This window comes from Manis javanica, chromosome 5, assembly GCF_040802235.1.
Source record: "Manis javanica isolate MJ-LG chromosome 5, MJ_LKY, whole genome shotgun sequence".
In the NCBI taxonomy this organism is placed as follows: domain Eukaryota; kingdom Metazoa; phylum Chordata; class Mammalia; order Pholidota; family Manidae; genus Manis; species Manis javanica.
The window spans coordinates 129,487,231-129,510,152 of NC_133160.1; the positions used below are offsets into that span (position 1 = coordinate 129,487,231).

Genomic DNA, 22,922 nt, shown 5'->3' on the forward strand with positions numbered 1-22,922 from the left:
AGGGTTGCACAGAGCTTACTGCTCAGGAGAAAGGACAGGTAGACAAAATTGTCTGGGTACAGTCTGCCCAGCAGGTTGGGAGCTTTCACAATTTCCAGGTGGGCCAGCTCCTTGGTTGGCCACACAGCTCCAAGGACCCCCTCCATGATACACAGCCTACTGCATCTTTCTCCTGGCCAGCCCAACCTGGCTCGCAAACCAACCAATACTAGCCTAGCATTCGGCCAGCCAGAGGCAAGATCTGTCCATAGCAACTACAGATGCAACTATAGAAGCTTATACCAGTGTGCTCAGCCCACTGATTCAGTCAGTGGAGATAGGGAAAGCAGCCAGGAAGCAGGAAACAGCTCTTTCCTCCCTCCAGTCACCAGCACCACTCTCCTGTGACCCCCGACATTGCTTCAGGGACAGAGCAGATCCAGATAGTAGAGCTTCTGGACACTAGAGGGCACCATATACAAATATCAAATGGCAAAGGAACCTGGTGAAAAGTAAAATTATGAATACAACTCCTGAGAAAGACGACATGAACCTCATGACTCTTCCTAAAAGGGAGTTCAAAATAAGAATCATTAACATGCTCACGGAGGTATGGAAAGATATTCAAGAACACAGGAATGAATTCTGGTCAGAGATCCAAGCATTGAAGAGCACAATGTAGGGTATTAAAAGCATATTAGATACAGTGGAGGAGAAGGTAAATGAAATAGAAACTAGAGAGGAGGAATACAAAGAAGCTGAGGCACAGAGAGAAAAAAGGATCTCTAAGAATGAAAGAACATTGAGAGAACTGTGTGACCAATCCAAATGGAACAATATTCGCATTACAGGGGTACCAGAAGAAGAAGAGAGAGAGAAAGGGATAGAAAGTGTCTTTGAGGAGGTTACTGATGAAAATTTCCCCAATCAGGAGAAGGAGATAGTCTCATAGGCCATGGAGATCCACCCACAGATCTCCCAACACAAGGGACCCAAGGAAGACAACACCAAGACATATAGTAATTAAAATGGCAAAGATCAAGGATAAGGACAGACTACTAAAAGAAGCCAAAGAGAGAAATAAGATCAATACAAAGGAAAGCCCATCAGTCTATCATCAGACTTCTCAGCAGAAACCTTACACACCAGAAGGGAGTGGCATGATGTATTTAGTGGAATGAAGCAGAAGGGCCTTGAAACAAGATTATTTTATCTGGAAAAATTATCATTTAAATTTAAAGGAGGGATCAAACAATTCCCAGATAAGCAAAAGCTGACAGTATTTACCTTGCACAAACCATACCTACAGTGTATTTTGGAGGGACTACTATAGATGGAAGTGTTCCTAAGGTTTAATAGCTGTCACCAGAAGTAATAAAAACACATTAAGAAAGTAGAATAGCAAATTACTAGGCAAATGCAAAATTAAATTAACTATCCCCAAAATCAATCAAGGGATAGACAGAGTACAGAATATGATACCTAATATATGAATAATGGAGGAGGAAGGAAAAGGAGGGGAAAAAGAAAAGAACCTTTATATTGTGTTTGTAATAGCATATTAAGTGAGTTAAATTAGACTGTTAGACAGTAAGGAAGTTAACCTTGAACCTTTGATAACAACAAATCTAAAGTCTGCAATGGCAATAAGTAATCACCCTAAATGTAAATGGTCTGAATGCACCAAACAGAAGACATAGAGTCACTGAATGACAAAAAACAAGACCCAGCTATATGCTGCCTGCAAGAGACTCACTTTAAACCCAAAGACATACATAGACTAAAAGTGAAGGTATGGAAAAAGATATTGCATGCAATTAATAGAGAGAAAAAGGAGGAATTGCAGTATTTCTATCAGATCAAATAGACTTCAAAACAAAGAATGTCACAAGAGACAAAGAAGGACATTACATAATGATAAAGGGGTCAATCCAACAAGAAGATATAACCATTATAAATATCTATGCACCCAACACAGGAGCACCTACTTATGTGAAACAAATACTAACTGAATTAAAAGGGGAAATAGAATGCAATGCATTCATTACAGTGCATTCTAGGAGACTTCAACACTTCACACACTCTGAAGGACAGATCCAGAAAGAAAATAAGTAAGGACACAGAGGCACTGAACAACACATTAGAACAGATGGACCTAACAGACATTTACAGAACTCTACACCCCAAAGCAGCAGAATACACATTCTTCTTAAGTGCACATGTAATATTTTCAAGAATAGATATTATATGCTAGGCCACAAAAAGAGCCTCAGTAAATTCAAAAAGATTGAAATAGTACTAACCAGTTTCTCAGACCACAAAGGTTTGAAACTAGAAATAAATTATGCAAAGAAAACAAAAAATCCAACAAACACATGGAGGCTTAACAACATGCTACTAAATAATCAATGGATCAATGACCAAATAAAAACAGAGATCAAGCAATATATGGAGACAAATGAAAACAATAATTCAACACTGCAAAACCTGCGGGAGACAGCAAAGGCCATGCTAAGAGGAAAGTATATTGCAATATAGGCCTACCTCAGGAAAGAACAATTCTGTATAAGCTGTCTAAACTCACAATTAATGAAACTAGAGAAAGAAGAACAAATGAGGCCCAAAGTCAGTAGTAGGAGGGACACAATAAAGATTAGAGCAGAAATAACTGAAATTGAGAAGAATAAAACAATAGAAAGAATCAATGAAAGCAAGAACTGGTTCTTCAAGAAAATTAACAAAATAGATAAAACCCTAGCCAGACTTATCAAGAAAAAAAGAAAGTTTGCACACATAAACAGAATCAGAAATGAGAAAGGAAAATCACTATGGACACCATAGAAATACAAAGAATTATTAGAGAATACTATAAAAAAATACATGGTAACAAATTGGATAACTTAGAAGAAATGGACAACTTCTTAGAAAAATACAACCTTCTGAGGCTGACCACGAAAGAAACAGAAAATCTGAATATACCAATTACCAGCCACAAAATTGAATTGGTAATCAAAAAACTACATAAGAATAAAATCCCTGGACCATAAAGCTTCACCACTGAATTTTATCAAACATTTAGTGAACACCTAATACTCATCCTCCTTTAAGTTTTCCAAAGAGTAGAAGAGGGGATACTTCCAAACTCATTCAATGAGGCCAGCATCACTCTAATACCAAAACAAGGCCAAGACACTGCAAAAAAAGAAAATTAGAGACCAATATACCTGATAAACATAGATGCAAAAATATTCAACAAAATATTGGCAAACTGAATTCAAAAATACATCAAAAAGATCATACATCATGAACAAGTGGGATTCATCCCAAGGAAGTAAGGATGGTACAACATTCAAAAATCCATCAACATCATCCACCACATAAACAAAAAGGACAAAAACCACATGATCATCTCCATAGATGCTGAAAAAACATTTGCCAAAATTCAACATCCATTCATGATAAAAACTCTCAACAAAATGGGTTTAAAGGGCAAGTACCTCAACATAAAAAAGGCCATATTTGACAAACCCACAGCCAACATTATACTTAACAATGAGAAGTTGAAAGCTTCTCCTTTAAGATCAGGAACAAAACAAGGATGCCCACTTTCCCCACTTCTATTCAACATAGTACTGGAGGTCCTAGCTATGGCAGACAACACAAAGAAATAAAAGGCATCCAGATTGGCAAGGAAGAAGTTAAACTGTCACTGTTTTCAGATGACAGGATATGTACATAAAAAAACCATAAAGAATCCACTCCAAAACTACTAGATCTAATATCTGAATTCAGCAAAGTTGCAGGATACAAAATTAATACACAGAAATCTGTGGCATTCCTATACACTAACAATGAACTAGCAGAGAGAGACATTAGGTAAACAATTCCATTCACAATTGCATCAGAAAGAATAAAATATCTAGGAATAAACCTAACCAAGGAAGTATAAGATCTATACTCTGAAAACTACAAGACACTCATGAGATAAATTATAGATACCAATAAATGGAAACATATCCCATGCTCATGGATAGGAAGAATTAATATTGTCAAAATGGCCATCCAGCCTTAAGCAATATATAGGTTCAATGCAATTCCTATCAAAATATCAACAGCATTCTTCAGCAAACCAGAGAAAATCATTCTAAAATTCATATGGAACCACAAAAGACCCTGAATAGCCAAAACAATCCTGAGACCGAAGAATAAAGCTGGGCAGATTACACTCTCCAACTTCAAGCTCTACTACAAAGCCACAGTAATCAAGATAATTTGGTACTGGCACAAGAACAGACCCATAGACCAATGGAACAGACTAGAGAGCCCTGATATAAACCCAACCATATATGGTCAATTAATATATGATAAAGGAGCCATGGACATACAATGGGGAAATGACAGCCTCTTCAACAGCTGGTGTTGGCAAAACTGGACAGGTACATGCAAGAGAATGAAACTGGATTATTGTTTAACCCCATACACAAAAATAAACTTGAAATGGATTAAAGACTTGAATGTAAGTCATGAAACCATAGGCAAACATCTCCTGAATATAAGCATGAGCAACTTCTTCCTGAACACATCTCCTCAAGCAAGGGAAACAAAAGTAAAAATGAACTCATGGTACTACATCAAACTAAAAGGTTTCTGTACGGCAAAGAACACCATCAACAGAACAAAAAGGTATCCTACCATTACAGGAGAATATATCTGTAAGTGACATATCTGACAAGGGGTTAACATCCAAAATACATAAAGAACTTACATGCCTCAACACCCAAAAAGGAAATAACCCGACTACAAAAGGGCAGGGGATATGAACAGATACTTCTCCAAAGAAGAAATTCAGATGGCCAACAGACACATGAAAAGATGCTCCACATCACTAATCATCAGGGAGATGCAAATTAAAACCACAATGAGATAACACCTCATACCAGTAAGGATGGCCAGCACTGAAAAGACTAAGAACAACAAATGCTGGTGAGGATGCGGAGAAATGGGAACCCTGCTACACTGCTGGTGGGAATGTAAGCTAGTTCAACCATTGTGGAAAGCAATGTGGAGGTTCCTCAAAAAACTAAAAATAGAAATACCATTTGAGCCAAGAATCCCACTCCTTGGAATTTACCCAAAGAAGACAAGTTCTCAGATTCAAAAAGACAGATGCATCCCAATGTTTATCACAGCACTTTTTACAATAGCCAAGATATGGAAGCAAATCAATGATGGCCCATATAGCTCACTTTACAAGCAAGACAGAAAGGCACTAAACCCACTGCTCACCAATAGCTAGGGCTCCCAAACAGGATATTGAGCTTCTGGGCACTAATGGGCACTGCATACACAGAATTATTATTTTATAGGAAACACTAAAAAATATGAAACAGCAAAGGAATTTGGTCCAAACAAAATTAAAAGAAAAAACACCAAAATGGGCTTAGTGAAACTAAAGTCACCAATCTTCTTGATAAAGATTTCAAAATGAAAGTCATAAACATGCTCATGGAGCAACAGAAAAATATTCAACATCTCAAGGAGGTCTTCAATAAAGAGACAGAAATTTTGAAAATTACACTATGTGAAATGAAATATAATGGAGGGATTTAAAACTAGATTAGATGAGGTAAAGGAGATGGTAAATGAAATAGAAATTAGAGAACAGGAATATAAAGAAGCTGAGACACAGAGAGAGAAAAAGATCTCTAAGAATGAAAGAATAATACGAGAGCTCTGTAACCAATCCAAACAGAACAATATTTGCATTATATGGGTTCCAGAAGAAGAGAGAGAAAAAGGGATAGAAAGTCTCTTTGAGGAAATAACTGTTGGAAACTTCCCCAATCTGGGGAAGGAAATAGTCACTCAAGTCATGGAGGTGCAGAGATCTTCCAATACAAGGAACCCTAGGAAGATAACACCAAGAAATAATAAATAAAATGGCAAAGATCAAGGACAAGGACAGAATACTGAAAGCAGCCAAAGACAGGAAAAAGATCCCTCATAAAGGAAACTATCAGGCTATCAGACTTCTCAGCATAAACCTTACAGGCCAGAAGGGAGTGCCATGATATATTTAATACAGTGAAACAGAAGGGCCTCCAACCAAGGATACTCAACCCAGCAAAATTATCACTTAAATTTGAAGGAGGGATTAAACAATTTCCAGGTAAGCAAAAGCTGAGGGAGTTCACCACCAACAAAGTATCTCTACAGTGTATCTTAAAGGACCTGTTCTAGATGGAAGTGCTCCTAAGGCTAAATAGCTCTCAAAGAGAAAATAAAACCACAGTAAAGGAAGTATATAACTACTAAGCAAATACAAAATAAAATCAACTACTCAGAAAGTTAGTCAAGGGATACAAAGAGTACAGAATATGACTCCTAATACATAAAGAGTGGAGAAGGAAGAAGAAGGGGAGAGGAAAAAAAAGAACCTTTAGATTATGTTTGAAATAGTGTAATAAGCAAGTTAAGATAGACTGTTAGTAGCAAGGAAGCTGTCCTTGAACCTTTGGTAATCACAAATCTAAAGCCTACAATGGCAATAAGTACATATCTATCAATAATTGCCCTGAATGTGAAGGGACTGAATATACCAATCAAAAGGCATAGAGTTACAGAACAGATAAAAAAACAAGACCCATCTATATGCTGCCTAAAAGATACTCGCTTCAAACCCAAAGACACACACAGACTAAAAGTGAAGGGATGGAAAGAGATATTTCAGGAAAAACAATAAGGAGAAAAAAGCAGGAGTACCAGTACTGATATCAGACAAAACTGATTTCAAAATAAAGAAAGTAAAAAGAGAGAAAGAAGGACATTACATAATGATAAAGGGGTCAGTCAAACAAGAGGACATAAGCATAAATATCTATGCACCCAATACAGGAGCACCTAAGTATATGAAACAAATACTAACAGCATTAAAGGGGGAAATAGAATGCAGTGCATTCATTCTAGGCAACTTCAACACATCACTCACACCAAAAGACAGATAAACCAGAGAGAAAATAAGTAAGGAAACAGAGGCACTGAACAACACATCAGAACAGATGGACCTAACAGACATCTACAGAACGCTCCACATAAATGCACAAGGATACACATTCTTCTCAAGTGCACATGGAACATTTTCAAGAATAGATCATATACTAGGCCACAAAACAAGCCTCAGTAAATTAAAAAAGACTGCAATTGTGCCAACCAGCTTCTCAGGCCACAAAGGTATGAAAATAGAGATAAATAATGCAAAGAAAACAAAAAAGCCCAAAAACACATGGAGACTTAACAACATTCTCCTAAAAAAACAATGGATCAGGAGGAGGGGAGCCAAGATAGTGGCATGAGTAGTTCAGCAGAAATCTCCTCCCAAAAACATATATATTTTTGAAAATACAACAAATACAACTATTCCTAAAGGGGACACCAGTGGATACAGTACAACAGCCAGGCTACATCTACATCTGCGAGAACTCAGCATCACACAAAGGGTGTAAGATAAAAGCCATGGCCGAGAGGAACCTAAACACCCCGCTACTGTGGACCCCACTGGGAAGAAAGGAGTTGGAATGGGGAGGGAGTGAAATCCCAGGACTGCTAAACAACCAGCTCTAGAAATCCACACTGGGAGCACAGACACATGGTGCACGGGGTGCTGGATATTAGAGAAACAGAAAAGCAAAACCTTCTAGCAGGTCTCTGCAACCAGCCCGAGACAAAAGAAAAGCGAGTGCTTTTTGCAAGTCTTAAAGGGACCGGGACACCACAGCTGGATGAAGTCATCCTAGCGCATTGAGCCCAGCAGGCTGGGAATCCCGGGGAACTCTAGGCAACCTAACCCCTTGGGTGGCAGCACAGCACTGAAGCCCCTCATGGTGATAGGCAGCCTGCCAGTCATTCCCCCAACTGGCGTGGACCCCGATACACCAGCTCAGTAGTGGGAGAGTGGCAGCATGTGCCGGGGGTGGCAGTCTCACAGGGGACCAGGAGCAGCCTGCACGAGCCCACGGCAGCAGTGGCCGAGCGGCACAGGGGTGGCCTGTTTGAGCCGGCGGCATCGGCGACAGAGCAGACGGCACAAGCCCGCGGTGGCGGCACCACAGGGGACCAGGAGCAGCCTGCACGAGCCCATGGTGGCAGCGACCGAGTGGCCTGGGAGTGGCCCATGCATTCCGGCAGTGGCAGTGCCAGAGGAGTCTGAGTGTGGCCTGCACACGCCAGCGGCGGCAGAATCAGAGGGGCCCAGGAGCGGCCCATGGGAGCCGGTGGCAGCAGTGGAGGAGCAGCCTAGGAGAAGCTGTGCCCCCAGCAGCCACCCAGAATCTCAGCCCAGCACACAGCCACCCGGGCCAGACCCAAAGGCCGCTGCTGGCACACAGCTTCCCGGCAGGGGTGCCACTTTCACAGGAGAGTGCACCCAGCATGCCTGCCACTCCCCGCAGGACTCTGAGCTACTCTGATGGAGACCCCACCCACAGCAGCTTAGGGGATTAACCCGGCGGCTACTTCAGGAGAGTGGATAACAAACACAGGTAGCAGAAAAGGGCAAGGTGACCAGCAAGTAGGAAAGGGCTTCGTTCTCTGAGCTGACACATGCAACACCTGCCTACAGCTACCTCTATCACCATGAAAAGGCAGAAGAATTTAGTTCAGTCCAAAATAGTCCAGACAACCCCAGAGAGAGGGCTTGGGGTGATAGACCTAACCAATATCCCCCAAAAAAGAATTCAAAATAAAAGTCATAACCATGCTGATGGATCTGCAGAGAAATATGCAAGAGCTGAAGAGGGAGAATACATAAATGAAATAATCCGTGGAAGGACTTAAGAGCAGACTGGATGAGGTGCAAGAGGCCATTGATGGAATAGAAACTGGGCTTATTTCACTGAGCATAATACCCTCTAGCTCCATCCATGTTGTTGCAAACGGTAGGATTTGTTTTCTTCTTATTGCTGAATAATATTCCATTGTGTATATGTACCACATCTTCTTTATCCATTCATCTACTGATGGACACTTAGGTCGCTTCCATTTCTTGGCTATTGTACATAGTGCTGTGATAAACTTAGGAGTGCATATGTCTTTTTCAAACTGGGCTGCTACATTCTTAGGGTAAATTCCTAGAAGTGGAATTCCTGGGTCAAATGGTATTTCTATTTTGAGCATTTTGAGGAATCTCCATACAGCTTTCCAGAATAGTTGAACTAATTTACATTCCCACCAGTGGACTAGGAGGGTTCCCCTTTCTCCGCAACCTCACCAACATTTGTTGTTGTTTGTCTTTTGGATGGCAGCCATCCTTACTGGTGTGAGGTGATATCTCATTGTGGTTTTAATTTGCATTTCTCTGATGACAAGCGATGTGGAGCATCTTTTCATGTGCATGGTGGCCATCTGGATTTCTTCTTTGGAGAACTGTCTGTTCAGCTCCTCTGCCCATTTTTAATTGGATCATTTGCTTTTTGTTTGTTGAGGTGCATGGGCTCTTTCTATATTTTGGATGTCAGCCCTTTATCAGATCTGTCATTTATAAATATATTCTCCCATACTGTAGGATACCTTTTTGATCTATTGATGGTGTCCTTTGCTGTACAGAAGTTTTTTAGTTTGATATACTCCCACTTGTTCATTTTTGCTTTTGTTTCCCTTGCCCGGAGAGATATGTTCATAAAGAAGTTGCTCATGTTTATGTCCATAAGATTTTTGCCTGTATTTTTGTCTAAGAGTTTTATGGTTTCATGACTTACATTCAGGTCTTTGGTCCATTTTGAGTTTACTTTTGTGTATGGGGTTAGACAATAATCCTGTTTCATTCTCTTACATGTAGCTGTCCAGTTTTGCCAACAGCAGCTGTTGAAGAGGCTGTCATTTCTCCATTGTATATCCATGGCTCCTTTATCATATATTAATTGACCATATATGCTTGGGTTTATATCTAGGCTCTCTATTCTGTTCCACTGGTCTGTGGATATGTTCTTGTGCCAGTACCAAATTGTCTTTAATTACTGTGGCTTTCTAGTAGAGCTTAAAGTCAGGGAGTGAAATTCCACCTGCCTTATTCTTTCTCCTCAGGATCACTTTGACTATTCAGGGTATTTTGATATTCCATATGAATTTTAGAACTATTTGCTCTAGTTCATTGAAGAATGCTGTAGGTATTTTGATAGGGATTGCATTGAATCTGTAGATTGCTTTAGGCAGGATGGCCATTTTGACAATAATTCTTTCTACCCAAGAGCATGGGATAAATTTCCATTTATTTGTGTCTTCTTTAATTTCTCTTAAGAGTGTCCTGTAGTTTTCAGGGTATAGGTCTTTCACTTCTTTGGTTAGGTTTATGCCTAGGGATTAACTAAGGATTATTCTTTTCTATGCAATTGTAAATGTAACTTTTTTCCTGATTTCACTTTTTGCCGCTTCATCATTAGTGTATAGGAATGCAACAGATTTCTGTATATTAATTCTGTATCCTGCAACTTTGCTGAATTCAGATACTAGATCTAGTAGTTTGGGAGTGGATTCTTTATGGTTTTTTATGTACAATATCATGCCATCTGCAAACAGGGACAGTTTGACTTCTTCTTTGCCTATCTGGATGCCTTTTATTTATTTGTGTTGTCTGATTGCCATGGCTAGGACCTCCAAAACTATGTTGAATAAAAGTGGGGAGTGTGGGTATCCTTGCCTTGTTACCAATTTTAAAGGCATAGATTTCAGCTTCTCACTGTTAAATATAATTTTGGCTGTGGGTTTGTCATATATGGCCTTTATTATGTTGAGGTACTTGTCTTCTATACCCATTTTGTTGAGAGTTTTTATCATGAATGGGTGTTGATTTTTTTTATATCATTAATCTACAAGTACTTGAAGAACATTATGTTTACTAGACTCCCCCATCACCAAGTCCCCCCACATACCCCATTACAGTCACTGTCCATCAGCACAGTAAGATGCTGTAGAATCACTACTTGTATTCTCTGTGTTGTACAGCCCTCCCCATGCCCCACACACACATTATACATGCTAATCATAATGTCCCCTTTATTTTGTCCCACCACTTATCCCCCCTTCCCACTCATCCTCCCCAGTCCCTTTCTCTTTGGTAACTGTCAGTCCATTCTTGGGTTCTGTGAGTCTGCTGCTGTGTTGCTCCTTCAGTTTTTCTCTTGGTTCTTATACTCCACAGATGAGTGAAATCATTTGGTACTTGTGTTTCTCTGCCTGGCTTATTTCAATGAGCATAATACCCTCTAGTTCCATCCATGTTGTTGTAAATGGTAGGAATTATTTTCTTCTTATGGCTGAATAATATTCCATTGTGCATATGTACCACATCTTCTTTATCCATTCATCTCCTGATGGACACTTAGGTTGCTTCCATTTCTTGGCTATTGTAAATAGTGCTCTGATAAACATAGGGGTGCATCTGTCTTTTTCAAACTGGGCTGCTGCATTCTTGGAGTAAATTCCTAGGAGTGTAATTACTGGGTCAAATGGTATTTCTATTTTTAGAGTTTGAGGAACCTCCATACTGCTTTCCACAATGGTTGAACTAATTTACATTCCCACCAGTTGTGTAGGAAGGTTCACCTTTCTTCACAACCTCACCAACATTTGTTGTTGTTTGTCTTTTGGATGGTGGCGATCCTTACAGGTGTGAGGTGATATCTCATTGTGGTTTTAATTTGCATTTCTCTGATGACTAGTGATGTGGAGCATCTTTTCATGTGTCTCTTGGGCATTTGATTTTCTTCTTTGAGAACTGTCTTTTCAGCTCCTCTGCCCATTTTTTAATTGGGTTATTTGCTTTTTGTTTGTTGAGGTGTGTGAGCTCTTTCTGTATTGTGGATGTTAACCCTTTATCGAACATGTCATTTATGAATATATTCTCCCATACTGTAGGATGCCTTTTTGTTCTTTTGGTGCTGTCCTTTGATATACAGCAGCTTTTCAGCCTGATATAGCCCCGCTTGTTCATTTTAATTGTTCATATTTTACTTCCCTTGCCCACGGACATATGCTCATGAAGAAATTGCTCATGTTTACATCCAAGAGATTTTTGCCTATGTTTTTTTCTAAGAGTTTTATAGTTTCATGACTTACATTCAGGTCTTTGACTGATTTTGAGTTTACTTTTGTGTACAGGGTTAGATAATAATCCAGCTTCATTCTCTTACATGTAGCTGTCCAGTTTTGCCAATACCAGCTGTTGAAGAGGTTGTCATTTCCTCATTGTATGTCCATGGCTCCTTTATCATATATTAATTGACCATATATGTTTGGGTTAATATCTGGAGTCTCTATTCTGTTCCACTGGTCTATGAGTCTCTTCTTGTGCAAGTAGCAAATTGTCTTAATCACTGTGGCTTTGTGGTAGAGCTTGAAGTTGGGAAGCGAGATACCCCTTCTTTATTCTTCCTTCTCAGAACTGCTTTGGCTGTTTGGAGTCTTTTGTGGTTCCATATAAATTTTAAAACTATTTGATCCAGTTCGTTGAAGAATGCTATTGGTATTTTGATAAGGATTGCACTGAATCTGTAGATTGCTTTAGACAGGATGGCCATTTTGACACTATTAATTCTTCCTAACCAAGAGCATGGGATAAGTTTCCATTTTTTAGTGACCTCTTTAATTTTTCTTGAGAGTTTCTTGTAGTTTTCAGAGTATAGGTCTTTCATTTCCTTGGTTAGGTTTATTCCTAGTTATTTTATTCTTTTTGATGCGATTGTGAATGGAATTGTTTCCCTAATTTCTCTTTCTATTAGTTCATTGTTAGTGTATAGGAAAGCTACGGATTTCTGTGTGCTAATTTTGTATCCTGCAACGTTGCTGAATTCAGATATTTGTTCTAGTAGTTTTGGAGTTGATTCTTTATGGGTTTTTTATGTACAATACCATGTCATCTGCAAATAGTGACAGTTTGACTTCTTCTTTACCAATCTGGATGCCCTATATTTCTTTGTGTTGTCTGATTGCCATGGCTAAGACCTCCAGGACTATGTTGAATAAAAGCAAGTACAGTGGGCATCCTTGTCTTGTTCCCAATCTTAGGGGAAAAGCTTTCAGCTTCTTGCTGTTACGTATGATGTTGGCTGTGATTTTGTCATATATGGCCTTTATTATGTTGAGGTACTTGCCTTCTATATGCATTTTGTTTAGAATTTTTATCATGAACGGATGTTGAATTTTGTCCAATGCTTTTTCAGCATCTATAGAGATGATCATGTGGTTTTTGTCCTTTTTGTTGATGTGGTGGATGATGTTGATGGATTTTTGAATGTTGAATCATCCTTGAATTTTTAAGATGAATCCCACTTAAGCATGGTGTATGATCCTCTTGATGTGTGTTTGAATTCAGTTTGCTAATATTTTGTTGAGTGTTTTCATCTATGTTCATCAGGAATATTAATCTGTAATTTTCTTTTTTTGGTGGGGTCATTGCCTGGTTTTGGTATTAGAGTGATGCTGGCTTCATAGAATAAGTTTGGAAGTATTCCCTCCTCTTCAATTTTTGGAAATCTTTAAGGAGAATGGGTATTATGTCTTCTCTGTATGTCTGATAAAATTCAGCTGTGAATCCATCTGGCCCAGGCATTTTGTTCTTGGGTAGTTTTTTGATTACCAATTCAATTTCATTGCTGATAATTGGTCTGTTTAGATTTTCTGTTTCTTCCTTGGCCGGTCTTGGAAGGTTGTATTTTTCTAGGAAGTTGTCCATTTCTTCTAGGTTTTCCAGTTTGTTGGCATATAGGTTTTCATAGTAGTCTTTAATAATTCTTTGTATTTCTGTGGAGTCTGTCGTGATTTTTCCATTCTCATTTCTGATTCTGTTTATGTGTGTTGATTCTCTTTTTCTCTTAAGAAGTTTGGCTAGAGGCTTATCTATTTTGTTTATTTTCTCAAAGAACCAGCTCTTGGTTTCATTGATTTTTTTCTATTGTTTTATTCTTCTCAATTTTGTTCATTTCTTCTCTGATCTTTATTATGTCCCTCCCTCTGCTGACTTTAGGCCTCATTTGTTCTTCTTTTACCAGTTTCGATTATTGTGATGTTAGACTATTCATTTGGGATTGTTTTTCCTTCTTCAAGTGTGCCTGGATTGCTATATACTTTCCTCTTAAGACTGCTTTTGCTGCATCCCACAGAAGTTAGAGCTTTGTGTTGTTGTTGTTGTCATTTGTTTCCATATATTCCTTGATCTCTATTTTAATTTGGTCATTGCTCCATTGATTATTTAGGAGCATGTTGTTAAGCCTCTATGTGTTTGTGAGTCTTTTTGTTTTTTTTGTACAATTTATTTCCAGTGTTATTCCTTTGTGGTCTGAGAAGTTCATTGGTAGAATGTCAATCTTTCTGAATTTACTGAGATTCTTTTTGTGGCCTAGTATATGATCTATTCTTGGAAATGTTCCATGTGCACTTGAGAAGAATGTGTATCCTGCTGCTTTGGGGTGTAGAGTTCTGTAGATGTCTGTTAGGTCCTTCTGCTCTAGTGTGTTATTCAGTGCCTCTGTGTCCTTACTTATTTTCTGTCTGGTGGATCTGTCCTTTGTAGTGAGTGGTGTGTTGAAGGCTCCTAAAATGAACGCATTGCAGTTTATTTCCTCCTTTAATTCTATTAGTATTTGTTTTCCATATGTTGGTGCTCCTGTATTGGGTGCATATATATTTATAATGGTTATATCCTCTCATTTGACGAACCCCTTTATCATTATGTAATGTCCTTCTTTATCTCTTGTTTCTTTCTTTGTTTTGAAGTCATTTGTCTGATACTAGTACTGCAACACCTGCTTTTTTCTCCCTGTTGTTTGCATGAAATATCTTTTTACATCCCTTGACTTTTAGTCTGTGCATGTCTTTGGGTTTGAGGTGAGTCTCTTGTAAGCAGCATATAGATGGGTCTTGCTTTTTTATCCATTCTATTATTCTGTGTCTTTTGATTGGTGCATTCAATTTGTTTACATTTAGGGTGATTATTGAAAGATATGTACTTATTGCCATTGCAGGCTTTAGATTTGTGGTTACCAAAGGTTCAAGGGTAGCCTCTTTACTATCTGACTGTGTAAATTAACTCACTTATTAAGCTATTATAAATACAGTCTGATGATTCTTTATTTCTCTCCCTTCTTATTCCTCCTCCTCTATTCTTTATATGTTAGGTGTTTTATTCTGTACTCTTTTGTGTTTCCTTTGACTGCTTTTGTTAATAGTTGATTTTATTTTTTGTCTTAAGTTAGTATTTGATTGGACTGATTTCTTTGGGGTGATTTTATTTTTTCTGGTGACATCTATTTAGCCTTAGGAGTGCTTCCATCTAGAGCAGTTCCTTTAAAGTATCCTGTATAGGTGGTTTTTGGGAGGCAAATTCCCTAACTTTTGCTTGTCTGGGAATTGTTTAATCCCTCCTTCATATTTAAATGATAATCGTGCTGGATACAGTATTCTTGGTTCAAGGCCCTTCTGTTTCATTGCATTAAATATATCATGCCATTCTCTTCTCACCTGTAAAGTTTCTGCTGAGAAGTCTGATTATAGCCTGATGGGTTTTCCTTTGTAGGTGACCTTTTTTCTCTCTCTGGCTGCCTTTAATACTCTGTCCTTGTCTTTGATCTCTGCCATTTTAATTATTATATGTCTTGATGGTGTCCTCCTTGGGTCCCTTGTGTTCGGAGATCTGTGGGTTTCCATGGTCTGAGAGAGTATTTCCTCTCCCAGTTTCAGGAATTTTTCAGCAATTATTTCTTCAAAGACACTTTCTATCCCTTTTTCTCTCTTCTTCCTTTGGTACCCTATAATGTGAATATTGTTCCATTTGGATTGGTCACACAGTTCTCTTAATATTCTTTCATTCCTGGAGATCCTTTCATCTCTCTCTGCCTCAGCTTCTCTGTATTCTTGTTCTCTGATTTCTATTCCATTAATGGTCTCTTGCACCTCACCTAGTCTGCCCTTAAGTCCTTCCAGAGATTGTTTTTGTTTTATTTCTATATTCTCCCTCCTAACTTGATCATAGCTCTTGCATATTTCTCTGCTGGTCCATCAGCATGGCTATGACCTTTATTTTGAATTCTTTATTCAGGAAGATTGGTTCTGTCTCCCCAGCCCTCTCTCAGGGGTTGTCTGGGTGATTCTATACTGGACCAAATTCTTCTACCTTTTCATTGCAATAGAGGTAGTCATAGGCAGGTGGCGCATGTGTCAACTGAGAGAACAAAGTCCCCTTCTGCTTGCTTGTCACCCTGCCCATCCCCACTGCCTGTGTTGGTTACCCACTCACTGGGAGCAGCACTCGGGGTAGCCCAGATCCCTGTGGGGAGTGGCAGTTGTGCTGGGTGTGCTCTCCTGCAAGAACAGCGCCCCTCCATGCCATGTCCTGGCTTCCTCTGCCTGCGCCAGGCAGCCACTTGCCGGCAGTGGCCCCTGGGCCTGGACTGGGTGGCTGCATGTTAGGAGGAGACTGTGTGGCTGCTGTGGGCACATCTGCTCTCAGGCTGCTCAGTCACTGTGGCAGGGCCACACCAGAGGGGGAATGAATGGTAGGCTGTTTATTTCCATGAGTGACTTCAGAGCTGCATTGCCACCCAGGGGACTGGGGCACCTGAAGCTCCTCAGAATTCCCAGCCTGCTGGGCTGAGTGTGCCAGGATGATTCCATCCAGCTGTGAAGCCCCTGTCCCTTTAAGACTTTCAAAAAGTACTTGCTTTTCTTTTGCCCCAGGGGATCCAACTGTGGGGACCCACTCGCAGATTTTACTTTTCTGTTTCCCTAATATCCAGCACACCATGCAATGTGTGTCTGCACTCCCAGTGTGGATTACTAGGGCTGGGTACTTAGGAGTCCTGCACTTCCACTCCCTCCCCACTCAGACTCCTCTCCTCCCGCTGGTGTGCTGGTGTGGGGGGAGTGCTCAGGTCCTGCCGAGCCGTGGCTTGTTTCTTATCCCCTTCGTGAGATGCTCAGTTCCCGCAGATGTAGATGTAACCTAGCTGTTGTACTGTATCCTCTGGTCTCTCTTTTACACGTAGTTGTATTTGCTGTATTTTCAGAAATATTTATGGTTTTGGGAGGAGATTTCTGGTGTCCTACTCATGCCACCATCTTGGCTCCTCCTGGATGTTGAATTTTTTCAAATGCTTTTTCAGCATCTATGGAGATGATCATGAGGTTTTTGTCCTTTTTGTTGATTCAGTGGATGATGCTGATGGATTTTCTAATGTTGTACCATCTTTGCATCCCTTGGATGAATCCTAGTTGATCATGATGGATGATCTTTTTTATGTATTTTTGAATTCAGTTTGCTAATATTTTGTGGAGTATTTTTGTATCTATGTTCATCAGGAATATTGGTCTGTAATTTTCTTTTTTTGTGGTGTCTTAGCCTGGTTTTGGTATTAGAGTGATGTTGGCCTTGTAGAATGAGTTTGGGAGTATTCACTCCTCCTCTACTTTTTGAAAAACTTTAAGGAGGATGAGTATTAGGTCTTCACTAAATGTTTGATAAAATTCATCAGTGAAACCATCCAGTTGAGGGGTTTTGTTCTTAGGTAGTTTTCTGATTACCAATTCAATTTCTTTGCTGTTAAATGGTCTATTCATATTTTCTGTTTCTTTCTGGGTCAGCCTTGGAAGGTTGTATTTTTCTAGAAAGTTGTCCATTTCTTCTAGGTTATCCAGTTTGTTAACATATAATTTTTCATAGTATTCTCTCATAATTCTTTGTATTTCTGTGGTGTCTGTAGTGATGTATCCTTTCTCATTTCTGATTCTGTTTATGTGTGTAGACTCTCTTTTTTTCTTGATAAGTCTGGCTAGGGATTTATCTATTTTGTTAATTTTCTCAGAGAGCCAGCTTATGCTTTCATTAATTCTTTCTATTGTTTTATTCTTCTCAATTTCATTTATTTCTGCTTTAATCTTTATTATGTCCCTCCTTCTACTGACTTTGGGCCTCATTTGTTCTTCCTTTTCTAGTGTCATTAATTGTGAGTTTAGACTGTGCATTTGGGATTGTTCTTTCCTGAAGCAGGCCTGTATTGCAATATATTTTCCTCTTAGCATGCCTTCGCTGTGTCCCACAGTTTGGATTGTTGAATCATTGTTGTAATTTGTCTCCATATATTGCTTGATCTCTGTTTTAATTTAGTCATACATTCATTGATTATTTAGGAGCATGTAATTAAGCCTCCATGTGTTTGTGGGATTTTTCATTTTCTTTGTGTAATTTATTTCTAGTTTCATACCTTTGTGATCTGAGAGGCTGGTTGGTACAATTTAAATCTTTTTGAATTTACTGAGGTTCTTTTTGTGGCCTAGTATATGATCTATTCTTGGAAATGTTCCATGTGCACTTGAGAAGAATGTGTATGCTGTTGCTTTTGGATGGAGTGTTCTGTAGATGTCTGTTAGGTCCATCTGTTCTAATACGTTGTTCAGTGCCTCTGTCTCTTCTTTACTTATCTTCTGTCTAGTTGATCTGTCCTTTGGAGTGAGTGGTGTGTTGAAGTCTCCTAAAATGAATGCAGTGCATTCTATTTTCCCCTTTAATTTTGTTAGTATTTGTTTACATATGTAGGTGATTCTGTGTTGGGTGCATAGATCATTATAATACTTATATCCTCTTGTTGGACTTGTAATGTCTTTCTTCATCTCTTATGACTTTCTTTGTTTTGAAGTCTATTTTGTCTGATACAAGTACTGCAACTCCTGCTTTTTTCCCCCTGTTAGTTGCATGAAATATCTTTTTCCATCCCTTTACTTTCAGTCTGGGTATGTCTCTGGCTTTGAAGTGAGTCTCTTGTAGGCAGCATACAGATGGGTCTTGTTTTTTAATTCATTCAGTGACTCTGTGTCTTTTGATTGGTGCATTCAGACCATTTACATTTAGGGTAATTATTGATAGGTATGTACTTATTGCCATTGCAGGCTTTAGATTTGTGGTTACCAAAGGTTGAAGGGTAATTCCCTTACTATCTAACAGTCTAATTTAACTCACTTTGTGTGCTATTACAAACACAACCTAAAGGTTCTCTCTGGGTTTTTTTTCCTCCTTTTTCTTCCTCCTCCATTCTTTGTATATTATGAATCATATTCTGTGCTCTTTGTCTATCCCTTGGGTTACATCTATTTAGCCTTAGGAACACTTCCATCTATAGGAGTCCCTACAAAATGCACTGTAGAGGTGGTTTGTGGGAGGTAAATTCTCTCAACCTTTTCTTCTCTGAAAATTGTTTAATCCCTCCTTCAAATTTAAATGATAACCTTGCCGAGTATAGTATTCTTGGTTCAAGGCCCTTCTGCTTCATTGCATTAAATATATCTTGCCACTCCCTTTTGGCCTATAAGATTTCTTTTGAAAAATCTGATGATAGCCTGACCAGTTTTCCTTTATATGTGATCTTTTTTCTGTGTCTAGCTGCTTTTAAAAGTCTGTCTTTATCCTTGATCTTTGCCATTTTAATTATTATATGTCTTGATGTTGTCTTCCTTGGGTCCCTTGTGCTGGGAGATGTGTGTACCTCAATGGCTTGAGAGACTGTCTCCTTCCCCAGATTGGAGAAGTTTTCAGCAATTACCTCCTTAAAGGCACTTTCTATCCCTTTTTCTCTCTCTTCTTCTTCTGGTACCCCTATAATATGAATATTGTTCCATATGGATTCATCACACAATTCTCTCAGTATTCTTTCATTCTTAGAGATTCTTTTTTCTCTTTGTGCCTCAGCTTCTTTGTATTCCTCTTCTCTAATTTCTATTCCATTTACTGTCTCTTCTATTACATCTAATCTGATTTAAAATCCCTCCATTGTATGTTTCATTTCAGATATGGAATTTCTTAATGATTAAATCTCTGACTTAAATGCATTCCTGAGTTCTCGAATATTTTTCTGTACCTCCACAAGCATGTTTATGATTTTTATTTTGAACTGTCTTTCAGGGAGATTGGTGAGTTCAGTTTCATTTGGTGCTTTTTCTGGGGTTTGTGAGATTTTGGTCTGAACCATGTTATTTTGACATTTCATATTTCCATGTGGTGCCCACTAGTGCCCAGAAGCTCCAGTCTCTGGAGCTGCTCAGCCCCTTGAGTGAGGTTTGGGGTCATAGGGGAGCAGAGCTGGTGCCTGAGGTGAGGAAAGAGCTGTTTCCTGATTCCCGTCTACAGTGCCTGTCTCTGGTGTCAGAGCCAGTGGGCCACACACACAGGTGTAAGCCTCTGTGCTTTGCATCTCTAGCTGTTGTAGGTAGGGCCTCCCTCTGGCTGGCCTGATGCCCACACAGTGACTGCAGGTTTGTGAATCGGTGTTGGCAGGCTAGGAGGAAGGCACAGCAGGCTGTCACAGTGGGGGGCCTTGGAGCTGAGTAGGCAGCCAGGGGGATGGGGCACCTGAAGCTCCTCAAAACTTCCCAACCGGGGGGCGGGAGCCAAGATGGCGGCGTGAGTAGAGCAGTGGAAATCTCCTCCCAAAAACACATAGAGCTATGAAAATATAACAAAGAAAAATCTTCCTAAAATAGAGACCACAGGACACAGGACAACATCCAGACCACATCCACACCTGCAAGAACCCAGCGCCTTGTGAAGGGGGTAAGATACAAGCCCCAGCCCGGCGGGACCCGAGCGCCCCTCCCCCCGGCTCCCGGCGGGTGGAGAGAAACCGGAGCAGTTTTATTTTTTTTGGCGAGCGCTTTTTGGAAGCCTTAGAGGGACGGGCCCCCGTTGCTGGGGAGGCAGGGTGGCGGGACCGGTGAGGAGGTGCCTGGGAACAGCGCCGGAGGACAAAGAATATCCCGCGTTTCTCCCTGCGAGACCTGGGGGCGGGTGCCTGAGACCGGTGCCTGAGGACGGAGGAGGTCGCGCGTTTTTCCCCTTTTTTTTTTTCTCTTTATGGCAAGCGCTTTTTGGAAGCCTTGAAGGGACGGGGACCCCAGTGCTAGGGAGGCACGGTGGCGGGACTGGTGAGCGGGTGGCTGGGACCGGCGCCTGAGGACAAAGAATATCCCCCGTTTTTCCCTGCAGGACCGGTGGGCGGGTGCCTGAGACCGGCACTTGAGGACAGAGGAAATCGCGCGTTTTTCCCCTTTTTTTTTTCTCTTTTCTGCGAGTGCTTTTTGGAAGCCTAAAAGGGACAGGGACCCCGGTGCTAGGGAGGCAGGGCGGCGGGACTGGTGAGCGGGTGCCTGGGACCGGCACCTGAGGACAAAGAATATCCCGCATTTTTCCCTGTGGGACCGGTGGGTGGGTGCCTGAGACCAGCACCTGAGGACGGAAGAAATCGCGCGTTTTTCCCCTTTTTTTTCTCTCTTTTTGCCAAGTGCTTTTTGGAAGCCTTGAAGGGACAGGGACCCCGGTGCTAGGGAGGCAGGGCGGCAGGACTGGTGAGCGGGTGCGTGGGACCAGTGCCTGAGGACAAAGAATATTGAGCGTTCCTTCCCTGCGGGACCGGTGGGTGGGTGCTTTTTGGAAGCCTTGAAAGGACAGGGACCCTGGTGCTAGGGAGACAGGGCAGCAGGACCAGTGCGCGGGTGCCTGGGACCGGCACCTGAGGAAAAAAAAAAAAAATCGCGTGTTTTTTCTTTTTTTTTTCCTTTCTGTTCCCTCTCTCATTGTTGCTGTTGTTGTTTTGGTTTGGAGAGTGCTTTTTGGAAATCTTAAAGGGGCAGGACAGGTCACTTAGACCAGAAGCAGGGAATCTGGGGATCTCTGGGCACTCTAACCCCCTGGGCAGCAGGGAGCACAGAGGCCCCTTACGGAGATAAATAGTCTCCTGGCTGCTCCCCCTCTAACGGGGCTCCACCATTTTGGAGGAACAGCCCCAGCCAGGCCAAGCCCACAGCAACAGTGGAGATAAACCCCAAAGCAACTGGGCAGGAAGCAGAAGCCCTGTCTGCGCACAGCTGCCCAGCACAAGCCACTAGAGGTCGCTATTCTCCCAGGAAAAGGCTACAAACCAACAAGAAGGGAAGCTCTTCCAGCGGTCACTTGTACCAGCTCTGCAGACTATCTCTATCACCATGAAAAGGCAAAACTACAGGCAGACAAAGATCACAGAGACAACACCTGAGAAGGAGACAGACCTAACTAGTCCTCCTGAAAAAGAATTCAAAATAAAAATCATGAACATGCTGACAGAGATGCAGAAAAAAATGCAAGAGCAATGGGATGAGATGCAGAGAAAAATGCAAGAGCAGTGGGATGAGATGCAGAGAAAAATGCAAGAGCAGTGGGATGAAGTCCGGAAGGAGATCACAGATGTCAGGAAAGAGATCACAGAAGTGAAACAATCCCTGGAAGGATTTATAAGCAGAATGGATAAGATGCAAGAGGCCATTGAAGGAATAGAAGCCAGAGAACAGGAACGTATAGAAGCTGACATAGAGAGAGATAAAAGGATCTCCAGGAATGAAACAACACTAAGAGAAATATGTGACCAATACAAAAGGAAAAACATTCGTATTATAGGGATACCAGAAGAGGAAGAAAGAGGAAAAGGGATAGAAAGGGTCTTTGAAGAAATAATTGCTGAAAACTTCCCCAAACTGGGGGAGGAAATAATCGAACAGACCATGGAATTATACAGAACCCCCAACAGAAAGGATCCAAGGAGGACAACACCAAGACACATAATAATTAAAATGGCAAGGATCAAGGACAAGGAAAGAGTTTTAAAGGCAGCTAGAGAGAAAAAGGTCACCTATAAAGGAAAACCAATCAGACTAACATCAGACTTCTCAACAGAAACCCTACAGGCCAGAAGAGAATGGCATGATATACTTAATGCAATGAAACAGAAGGGCCTTGAACCAAGGATACTGTATCCAGCACGACTATCATTTAAATATGATGGTGGGATCAAACAATTCCCAGACAAGCAAAAGCTGAGGGAATTTGCTTCCCACAAACCACCTCTACAGGGCATCCTACAGGGACTGCTCTAGATGGGAGC

General features: G+C 40.7%; 1 protein-coding gene across 1 annotated transcript in view; it reads right to left on the reverse strand.

Moving 5' to 3' along the window:
* The window catches only part of SPMAP2L (sperm microtubule associated protein 2 like), a 103,420-nt gene that overhangs the window by 50,865 nt on the left and 29,633 nt on the right, over positions 1 to 22,922 (reverse strand). Inside the window, exon 2 of the mRNA XM_073238081.1 lies at positions 7,962 to 8,192. Coding sequence (XP_073094182.1) covers positions 7,962 to 8,192 — 231 coding nt within the window. The remainder of the gene's footprint in view (positions 1 to 7,961; positions 8,193 to 22,922) is intronic.